The 11,874-nt window shown below is 36.6% G+C and overlaps 1 protein-coding gene across 1 annotated transcript; it reads left to right on the top strand.

The window, feature by feature from the left end:
• Positions 1-5,107: 5,107 nt before the first annotated feature.
• On the top strand, positions 5,108-5,807 carry LOC309831472 (lymphocyte antigen 6E-like; the record flags this gene model as incomplete). The annotated part of the gene is made up of 1 exon (XM_082668695.1): positions 5,108-5,807. Exon 1 carries the CDS (start codon positions 5,181-5,183, stop codon positions 5,805-5,807), a length of 627 nt encoding a protein of 208 aa, XP_082524821.1. The 5' UTR covers positions 5,108-5,180.
• Positions 5,808-11,874: the final 6,067 nt, after the last annotated feature.

Here is an 11,874-nt window from a genome sequence, read left to right as displayed (position 1 = left end):
ATATCATCCTGCCCTTGCCCAGTTTTTACAACCGAAAAAGGTTCCTAGGCATTGCTGGGGCTAGGGGAAAATCACTCCCAGTTGAGAAACACTGCTCTACTCATGCAGTTAAATAAGAAAAAGATGTATGAATTTAAAAAGAAATAATAAAATATCCATTATCTCTTGATGGTATGTGTGTGTATGTAGCAAATCCAAAAGAATCTAGATAAATTATAGGAATTAATAAGTAAGTCTAAGAAGGTAGCTAGATACGTGGTCAATATATCAATATACAAAAATTTATTGTACTCCACTATAAGAAAGAAAGTAAAATTTTAAATGTTGCCATTTTTAATAATATCAAAAGATTTAAATTTAGGAATAAATCAAAAAAATGGCATGCTCATCCTCTGAGGAGAATGATGAACTATTAAGAGTACTGTTCAAAGACCCAGATAAGTGGGAAGATATATCACGTTCCTGGAATGGAAGACTCAATATTTCAATTCTCTCATATTAGATCTATAGATTCAATGAAATTCCAGTAGAAATGCCAGCAGTTGTGTGTGTGTATAACTTGACATTCTGAAAGTAAAATTAATATAAAAATATAAATGAGTTAAGAAGAAAGACCTTTGTAAAAGAAGGACAGGAGAGGGGGAGGATTTGAACAACCAAATATCAAGACATTTATAAAGTTATAATAACTAGAGATGGTATTGGTATAAGAAGAGAGACATTTTTCAGTGGAACAGAAGACAGCTTAGAAATAGATTCACACTAACGTGGACACTTGATTTATGACAATGGTTGTATTGTACATCAATGAGGGAAGAGCACTCTTTCCAATAAATGGTAGTAGATCTCTTGAATATCCATAATGAGAAAAAATGAAACTCGTCCTCTACCTTATATTATATACAAAAATCAATTTCTGGTGTATTATCAGTCTAAATCTAAAAACAAAACAATAAAATTCCTAGAAGAATACACAGGACAATATTTTTATGACCTTGGGATAGATGTAAATTGTAACATAGAATACAGAAAGACTATTCTTAAAGGAAATGATTGTTGAGTTGTACTACATTAAAATTAAGAACATCTCTTCATGAAAAGTTAAGAGAGTAAAAAGGCAACCTGTGGAACAAGAGAAGATGTTTGTAATGTGTACAAGTGAGGGCTTGTGTACAAATTATATAAAGAATTCCAAAAATCGGTAAGAAAAAGATGGACATGTCACAGAAAAATGGATACAAGGTAGAAACAAGCACTTGATAAAATAAGTATATGAAAGGTATTCAGTCTCATTAGTTGTGAAAGAGCTACAAATGTGAAAAATTAAATGAGATGTATTATGCACCTACAAAGTTAAAAATAAATGAGATGGTATTTTGTTCCTATCAGGCTCAAATAAAAAGACTGACAATATTAAGTGCTGACAAGGATGCGAGCAATGGAGAGATTATACTTTAAAATTTATGAACATTTCAATTGGTACATCCACTTATAAAAAAGTTTGACAGTATTTACTAGAGTTGTATGTATACATGTGGTATAACCCAGCAGTTTCATCTAAGGGTATATATCCTACAGAAATGGGTGGATGTATGTACTCAGAAGCAAGTAAAATAATATCCTAGCAACATTAATAATAATGGCCAAAAATAATGAAATAGTCCATAAACAGTAAAATAAAAATATAAATTTTTATTTATTCATATGGTTTAACCTATATAGAAATACAAGGAATAAACAACAGCTATGAATGTGAATGAATAACTGTTTTATGCAACATGTATACTTCTCATTATATAATGTGTCCCTAAAGAAGCTAGACAAATAAAGAATAGCTAATATATAATTCCATTAACTTAAGTTGAAAAACAAGTAAAATAAATCAATAGTATTAGAAGTCATCATAATAGTTCTCCTTGGGGAGGAAAGGGAAGTAATGACGACAGGGCATCATGAAATGTGCTTCAGGGGTACTGAGAAGCTTCTACTTTTCAGCCTGGCACTGGTGCCATGGATGTCCACTGTGGGATAAGCCACTGAGTTTTACATTCTTTTTGTGAATTTATGAGTTTATACTTCAATTTAAAAATGCTGTGCATATTTTAAATAAGTACTTTTTAAATTTAGGAGCAAAGATTTTATTTTGTAACTATTAAAAATGTCTAATAATGTTATTTTCCAAATCCTGCACATCTTTGATTACTTTTACCACCTTCACCTGCTTAAGACTGAGTTTATTAAAACCCTCTACACTTATTCTACTTCTAATCTTTATTCCATGTTTTCTCCCTCCTGAGAGCTTTTCCTTTATGTCTTCCAGTGCAGTGTTGTTATTTGATACATTCAAGTTGTTTATGATTTTTCCAGTTTGGGTACACATTAGCCTTTTTTTCTTGCCTGCTTAATAGTATTTTGTTCAGTAGTAAGTCCTGATTTCTTTTAGTTTGCATTTTCCTAGTGTATTTCTTTTTTTTTTTTTTGTGGTATGCGGGCCTCTCACTGTTGTGGCCTCTCCCGTTGCGGAGCACAGGCTCCGGACGCGCAGGCTCAGCGGCCATGGCTCACGGGCCCAGCCGCTCCACGGCACGTGGGATCCTCCCGGACTGGGGCACAAACCCGTGTCCCCTGCATCGGCAGGCAGACTCTCAACCACTGCGCCACCAGGGAAGCCCTTTAGTGTAGTTTTTTAATTTTAGCTTTGTATTTTTGATTTCTATTATTTAGTTTTATCTTTTTTTCCTTAATTACTCCTTCTCTTTTTCACTTTTATACTTTCTACTGTTTTGGAAATTCTGGGTCCTATTTTAAATTCTATAAGTGGTTACTTTTATATTTTTCAAATACATTCCATAATTTTCATTTTTTAATTTTTGGAATACATTTTGAAGTAGTATCTTTTCCATCCTTTTTCTTTTCTTTTTTTACATGCTCTTCTAATCTGATTCCTATTCAGTATTAAAATGTAAAACTTGGTTTCAGTGCTCACCATCAGTGAACATATGTTCCTCATTCTTGAACTATTAATTTTACTTTATGTCTTGTTAGCTTAGCTTCTATTTTCAAGAAATTGTTTTCAAGAAGTGTATATGAATAATCTATTTTCTGTGGCCTTAGTTACATGTTATTTTTCCTTTTATGTTTGTTAATATTTGCTTCACTTTATTTTTTCTGTTTATAAATTCTTAGGTGAATAATTTCTGTGTAGGCTTGATACGTGAATCAGGTATGGTATACAATGTATACTTGTCTGGTTTGTTGACTTGGGTGGTTATAAAATATTTTTGGATTAAGAGCTGGAATAGAGTGTGATGTGCACAGCTCTTGGTCTACTCCCAGAGTGCACTGCATTCAAGGCAGCTCCATCCTACTATAAGCCTGCTCTGCTTCCTTTACTGTTGGTCTCCATGAGGTGCATCCTCAGAGGATGTGGTGTGGGACTCCCAGTCAGTATTCCCTCCATCTAACCCTTGGCTGCCTCATACTTCCAGAGACTCTGAGATGATGAGTAAAGGTGGGTTTAGATAAAGTTCTACACTTGCTCCAGATTCTGGCATTAGATTTTTCATCCATCTCTTCAGAACATAAATGTTAACATAGTATAAAAGGTATGGATTTTAGCTTTCTTTCTGAGTTCTCAGGGGTTTTTTGTTTTGGGTTTTTTTTTTTTTTCATGGAAAATTAGGAGATGCTGTGTTGTACCCTCCTATAAAGATACTATTTAAATATAAGAATACAAGTCTACTTTAAAAGGAAATTCATATTTAATCTTAGAAAAATAGATGTATCAGACCGTAAGAATCCAGAGAAGAGAGAGAGCAGGTGGGGGAGAAATGTCAATGTGGGGGAAGGAATGTTGCAGCTGCTTTTTGGCATTTAGCAGAAAGTAGATAATGCTTGTGACAATAACAGCAACACACACTGGAAATGACAGGGCCATATTTCAAGAATTGTACCTGAAAAAATCTTTAGATAGGAAAAATAAAGTAAATAATTACTAAAAAGAGAAATGAGAGGTAATTAATGAACTGGAAAATAATTATTCATAGGCTTTTGCCTCTGTTTTTTACATACTTGCTCATATTAATTGACTACAATATGCTAAGTACTTATAAGCAATATTTCATTTCCACAATAATATTATGAAATGGCTGTAACTTCTCTGTTCTATAGGTGAGGAACATACAGTTAAAATAATTTGCTTAAGGTCACAGAGCTGCCTTCATTTCCTGTCTATGATCTGAAGCAACGGACTGTGTCCTCTTCCATAGTCAGACTGACTCTTTCCACCTGGTAAAGTTAATTTTGAAAATATTGTTTATTAAATATAAAATGAAGTTATAAAGCATATATTTTATTTAAGTGTAAATGTAAAATGTGTGTTTGACAGGATTATGTTGTATATTTACACTCTTCTCACTCATGTAACCAAAGTAAATATAATTGTCAGGTCCTTCCTGATTATTCTAGAACAAATAATCACCTGTTGCCAGCCCTCCTAGGTGAAGATATACTTGCCTGAGAAACTGAAGAATATCTCTTGGACTTTCTTAGAAACTAGACTAGGTTTCTTAGAAACTAGACTAACACTAGATTATTTCACAGCTAGAGGAAGGGTAGAAATATTATTAAGGTAGATATTAACTTTGTAAGGGCAGTAGGTACTAAGTTGTAGTTCAATTGCTACAACAATTGTAGTTGTCAATTGCTCTGATTACTCATATTAGTTTAACATGAGTTTGGCAGCTCTACTTAATTATTAACCTTAATGTGGAGGAGTTGATGATACTACTTTAAGAGTTTTGGCTGGAAAATGACCTTGGCATGCATCAAGAACTCCTTGGCCTGCCAAGAAGTGCAATGTTAACACCCATATAATGAATTATAATAAGCTGGTTATGTGCAACATGCCCATATTTGTCCTTGAAACTCTCTAAGCCAAACATAAAATCAAGGCCATTAGGAATACACTGAACATCTTTGGGAGAGTGAAAATCAAACTCTTTATGTAGTGTAATTTCCACTTCCATACATATGGAATACAATGTGGGACTTCTGGAGCGGGCTGCCGCGGGCTCGGGCTCAGGGGCAGGCTTGACTGCACGGCCGGGGACCTGCGTCCGCCGGCGGGCTAACTTCTTTGGCTTCGTGAGACCCCAGCCAGGACGCCAGTCCCCTCCAGAATGAAGGTCTTCCTGCCGGTGCTGCTGGCTGCCCTCCTGGGTGTGGAGCGAGCCCACTCCCTGGTGTGCTTCTCTTGCGTGAATAAGAACAGCAACTGGTACTGCCTAAAGCCCACCGTCTGCTCCGATACAGACAACTACTGTGTGAGCATCTCTGCATCCGCTGTTATCGGGAACGTGGTGGACTTTGGCTACACCCTGAACAAGGGCTACTCCCCATTCTGCCCCATCCCGAGCGTCAATCTCCGTGTGGCGTCCGTGGACACCCGCTGCTGCCAGAGCTTCCTGTGCAACATCAGTGCGGCCGACTGTGGGCTGCGGGCCAGCGCCGCTGTGCTGGGCCTCGGGCTCCTGCTCAGCCTGCTGTCGGCCCTGCTACGATTTGGCCCCTTACCCCCGGGACCCTGTGCCCGGCCCAGACTCCCAAAGCTCAGGAAAGAAGGAAAGCCCAGCTCCTCCCAGACCCAAGAGGATCTCGAAGCCTCCTCCCCTAGACTCCTCCCCCTGCAGAGCCCACTGTCTAGACCCTGGGTCCCCACAGGCAGGCCTGCCCTCTGCACCCACACACCTGCCGGCTACCCTTACTTCCCGGTCAGCCTTCCAGGGGAACCTGGGAACAGAGCCTGAGGGCCCCAGAGTCAGAACCACGTCCCAGGGACATGCTGGGAGGGGCACCTGATCCCAGGCCTGCCCCCGTCCACACCCTGTCCGCCCGCAGGTGCGGAAGACGTGCTGTGTGGAGAGGCGCTGGTCCGTGTGTCCTGCTAGGCACGGGTGAGTGTGTGGCCAGGTCTCGGCCTGTGTCGGGGGGCGGGGATGGGAGTAAGCGTCAGGATCCCGGCATCCGCAGCCCCTAGAGCCCCAAGCGCCGGCACAGAACCCCTTTCCCCTGGCATCTCTGCACACCTCATTTCACTCACTTCGAGGGCAGCCTTTAGGAAGACATGCCTTCCACTGTCCCCAGGTCTAGGCTGCTGACCCAGGAATCTGCTCCCAGCCCGAAATCCAGCTGCTTTCGGGCCCCCTCCCTCCACCGCCACACTGGAGCCCTCCTGCTGCTTTGCTGCCTCAAATAAACACAGATGTTCCCACCACCCCCCCCAAAAAAATGTGGGACTTCTAGCAAATGTGCCCTGTCCGTAACTGGCCAAGTATTATTCAACACTGAGCACCTCTAGGTGTCAGATGACATAGGGACGCAGTCTTACCATTGGGGTAAGGTTCCTATACCTGAGCAGCAGTGAATCCATTGATAGGGATGGAGCTTTGAATCAGGGATGCAGATTTTAAATTTGTTTTGCTTTCCTCTGTGTTTGATATAGAGGCTCTACCTTCCTAATAGTCTTAAGCGGGAAGGGAGCTCTAGTTATCAGGCTAAGGGCAAAACATTTTTTCTTGAAATTTCTACAGAAAGATATTTCTCTACACACTTTTCTTCCTGTCACCTCTTTCCATGTGAACACCCTGGAAAATAATACAAAGATGATACAAAGAATGATTCAGAGATGCCTTGCTTTTCCTTAACCTTAGTTTAGAAAATATGTTCTGAAGTCTAATGGTCAAACTGGGAAGCCAAATATTAGGCAAAAGTGTGCTCTCTTACACAGGTGGTTGTACTTCCCTATCTCATCACATTGACCCTGGATTTAATGAGGAGTGGAGATGGAAAGGAAGAAAGGAAAGAAATCAATGCATTTTCCACACTAGCAGCTGGTGTGCATATTACCTGGACTCATGTCCAAGGATGAGTAAGGTTTTATTTTTTTTTAAATCAGTTCACAAAGGAAGGAAACAGTAGGGAATTAGAAACAGGGAACTATGGAGGGAACCTGGGCACAGGTGAAGTTAATTATAGATCTCTTGCTGCTGTTGTGTTTTGGTAGCAGAGCTTAGGTAGCTGCAAACAAGAGCAATTTATGTTCAGTTCTCCCAGCAGGACCTACCCCGAGACAGACTGTCTGGTCAGCACTCCATTCCAAGAAGAAAAAAGAAAAAACACAGAAAGGAATAGGTAAGACGCCATTTGCTTTCCTGATGTATTATTTTCTCTAAGTTTCTTAGCAGTAAACCTTTAGAATGAAAGCCCAATGGACAAACTAACTTTACCTCATGATGTGACTAATTTAAGAGAAGCTCAAAGCCTTGATCACTGTCATCTATTTCTGGCTCTCTGATTTAGCAGACAGATGAAGTGCACTTATAGCTGACAGATGTGGAAATCCATATATAGCCAGACAAATCTCTAGTGGCTACTGATGCAAAATAATATGAGTTGTTTCCACAAAGGTCAGTTGAAATTTGCATTTGAATTTTTCTTTCTGGGGTGCTTTTAATGATAGGATCAGGTCCTTAGGCTCTTGTAGTAAAATGTGCCCTCCAAATTTGTCAATTATGTTAAGGTAAAATCTGGGTTGAGGAAATGCTGAAGAAAAAAAATGTGCTCTGAATATTTACCACATACATAGAGAGTGGCTGTGAGATAACTGAATGAGAATTGTGACATTAATCTACCCTTGCAATTACTCTGTTAATTGGCAACTCGATTATCAAAATTAGAGTTCATTAAAGGTAAAATGTTTCTTCTGTAAATTTCATCTCCTGTACAAGATAATACAAAATATTATGCTCAGTGGGGAGGCTATTTTATCCCTTTGGTTCTTTTTATGGCTTACATTTCTAAATACTAAATTGTGATTATTTGTCTGATTCATTCTTTTTAAAGAACTCATCATCGCTATTGTGTTTATTTATATAAAGTTAGATTGCTTTCATAAACTATCTAATCCCAGCTCTCTGCACTGTACAGTGTGTGAGTACACTTAATTTAATTCACATATTTCACTTTTTATTGCTCAAGAAAATAAAAAAAATCCAAGGTTATTAAAAGTCAATTTAGATCTATATACCATTCCATTACTGACCCAATTTAATATATTTTAATTAGTCATTTCAATAGCTTGACTCTAGAGTTAAAGAAGTGTTGATTGTGTAAAAACAAAGGAGTATAATCGATATTATAACTTAGCTTGAGTCAATTTGTTTTGCTTGTAGGGGGTACTCATTGTGAAACATCCTGAGATTTTGTACAATTAAGGGTATATGGGTTTTTTTTCTCTTATTTCCATATTTAGGACTGTTTGTTCGAATGCCATAATTTAGAAAACAACAACAAGGAAAAAAGACAAGCTACTTTAATAAACTTGATCTCTCGGTCACTGCCAGAGGTGATACATAAAGAGTATCTCAGGGCAGTAAGTTTGGTTGATAATCTTTTCCTAAAATATAGTGTAGATTACCTTTGTACCTCCAGCAACCATCTCAATGTATAGCATAAAACTCACATTCAATGAATATTTTATGAATGCATTAGTAAACATGTAAAGCAAATTCTGTACTTCCAAGAAATAACTGTAATGATGCTTTGAAAAGCTTGATAGGTAGTTATGGATGGATATCTATAGATGTCTATGCACATACAGTTAAGTTCTTCCTGTAAAGTATGGTACTATTTGTTCAAGCTTATGAATTACGGTTATTAAAAAATACACATTTAGAATCAGAATCAGAACTTAATTCAAATGGAAAATCTGAATTCCTCTTTCTGCTTTGGGGAAGCACTGTACTGTAGTTTGCATTGTCCTCAGAAATTTCTGGGAAAAGGGATTCTCTCTTCTTGCCAAAAAAGCATATTTCAGTTAGAGTTGAAATGTCATTCTAATTTTTTAATCGGAATTTCATCTGCTGCTCTCTTAACCTGCTTCTCCTTGTCTTGTCAGTGCAATCATACTAGTCTTCACTCATAATTGCTCATGACTATGATGACTTCAGATAATTCCTGCATTGTCCTCAGATAGACCATATCAAACTCTGAACAACTGTTATGGTTAATGAAAGTCTTTTTCTCACTTTGTTAAAGAGATTTTAGTGAAGGCTGACATTTTTTTAGAGATATGATTTGTAAAATCTGATATAACAATAAAGGGTAAAATTTTTAATATGTAAAATTTAGACACGCTTGCCATTAATTGTATTGGGACAGTGATCATATTTATTTTTTGGAAAATAAAATCATGCTATAAGGCTATAGAGTCAGTTCCCTGTTTTTCTCAACTCTGAGACTGCTGAATATGAGGGGAAAACCAAACTTTTCTTAAAATTTTTTCTGTATGCTTTATTTAAGTTTGGTGTTTCGGATCAAGCACTACTCTTAGCTATTTTATGTGAGGTGTATCATAGAACACTTTTTTTTATTGAAGTATAGTTGATTTACAATATTATATTAGTTTCAGGTATACAACATAGTCATTCAATATTTTTATAGATTATATTCCATTAAATGTTATTATAAAATAATAGCTATATTCCCTGTGCTGTACAATATATCCTTGTTACTTATTTTATACATAGTAGTTTGTGTCTCAGTATCTTACTGCTGTCTTGACCCCTCCCCCACTTCCCTCTCCCCACTGGTAACCACTAGTTTGTTCTCTATATCTGAGTCTATTTCTGTTTTGTTATAGTCATTCATTTGTTTTATTTTTTTAGATTCCACATATAAGTGATAACATATTTGTCTTTCTTTGTCTAACTTATTTCACTAAGCATAATACCCTTTAGGTCCACCCGTGTTGTTGCAAATGGCAGAATTTCATTCTTTTTATATGAGTAATATTCCATTGTACATATATACCACATCTTCTTTAGTCATTCATCAATTGATGAACACTTAGGTTGCTTCCATATCTTGGCTATTGTAAATAATACTGCTATGAACATTGGTGTGCATGTATCTTTTCTAATTAGTGTTTTTGTTTTCTTTGGATATATACCCAGGAGTGGAATTGCTGGGTCATCCGGTAGCCCTATTTTTAGTTTTTTGAGAAACCTCCATATTGTTTTCCAGAGTGGTTGCACCAATTTACACTCCTACCAACAGTGTAAAGGGTTCCCTTTTCTCCACATTATCTCTAATGTTTGTCATTTCTAGACTTTTTTGATAATAGCCATTCTGACAGGTGTGAGGTGATATCTCACTGTGGTTTTGATTTGCATTTCTCTGATGATTAGCAATGTTGAGCTTCTTTTCATGTGCTTGTTGGCCATCTGTATATCTTCTTGAAAAAATGTCTATTCAGGTCTTCTTCCCATTTTTTAATGGAGTTCTTTGATTTTTTTTTTTTTGATATTGAGTTGTATGAGCTGTTTATATATTTTGGATATTAACTCCTTGTTGGTCATATCATTTGCAAATATTTTCTCTCTATCAGTAGGTTGTCTTTCTATTTTGTCAATGGTTTTCTTTGCTGTGCAAAAACATTTAAGTTTAATTAGTTCCCATCTGTTTATTTTTGCTTTTGTTTCTTTTGCCCTATGAGACAGATCCAAAAAAATAATGTTACAATTTATGTCAAAGAGTATTCCGCCTATGTTCTCTTCTAGGAGTTTTATGGTTTCAGGTCTTAAATTTAGGTCTTTAATTAATTTTGAATTTATTTTTGTATATGGTGTGAGAAAATGTTCTAATTTCATTCTTTTACATGTAGCTATGCAGCTTTCCCAGCATCACTTATTGAAGAAATTGTCTTTTTTCCATTTTATATTCTTACCTCCTTTGTTATAGATTAATTGACCATAAGTGTGTGGGTTTATTTCTGGGCTCTCTGTTCTGTTCCATTGATTGATGTGTCTGTTTTTGGTGCCAGTACCATGCTGTTTTGATTACAGTAGCTTTGTAGTATAGTCTGAAGTGAGGGAAGCATGGTATTTTCAGCTTTGTTCTTTTTTCTTAAGATTGCTTTGGCAATTTGGGGTAATTTGTTGTTCCATATAAATTTTAGGATTATTTGTTCTAGTTCTGTGAAAAATGTCATGGGTATTTTGAGAGATTTCATTGACTGTAGATTGCTTTGAGTAGTATGGACATTTTAACAATATTAATTCTTCCAGTCCATAAACACGGGATATCTTTCCACTTCTTTGTATCATCTTCACCTTCTTTCATCAGTTTATTAGAGTTTTCGGCATATATGTCTTTCATGTCCTTGGTTAAGTTTATTCCTAGGTATTTTATTGTTTTTCATGTGATTTTAAACAGGACTTTTTTCTTGCTTTTTATTTTGATAGTTCATTAATAGTGTATAGAAAAACAACAGATTTTCTGTATTTTAATCTGGTATCCTGCAACTTTACTGAATTCATTTATTAGTTCTAATAGTTTTTGGTGGAAACTTTAGGATTTTTCATATATAGTATCATATCATCTGCAAATAGTGACAGTTTTACATCTTCCTTTCCAGTTTGGACACCTTTTATTTCTTTTTCTTGTCTGATTGCTGTAGCTAAGGCTTCCAGTAATATGTTATATAGAAGTGGTGAGAATGGGAATCCTTGTCTTGTTCCTGATTTTAGAGGAAAGGTTTTCACCTTTGAGTATGATGTTAGCTGTGGATTGGTCATAAATAGCTTTTATTATCACTACTATGGATTGGTCTGTTTAGATTGTATATTTCTTCCTGATTCAGTCTTGGACAGTTATATGTTTCTAGTAATTTGTCCATTCTTGTAGGTTATCCAGTTTGTTGGCATATGACTGTTCATGGTATTCTCTTATGATTTTTTATATCTCTGTGATATCAGTTGTTAGTTCTGCTCTTTCATTTACTATTTTGTTTATTGGATCCTCTTTATTTTTACC

The sequence above is a fragment of the Grampus griseus genome (assembly GCF_964374135.1).
Source record: "Grampus griseus genome assembly, chromosome: 13".
In the NCBI taxonomy this organism is placed as follows: Eukaryota; Metazoa; Chordata; class Mammalia; order Artiodactyla; family Delphinidae; genus Grampus; species Grampus griseus.
This window is presented reverse-complemented; position numbering and strand designations above follow the sequence as displayed.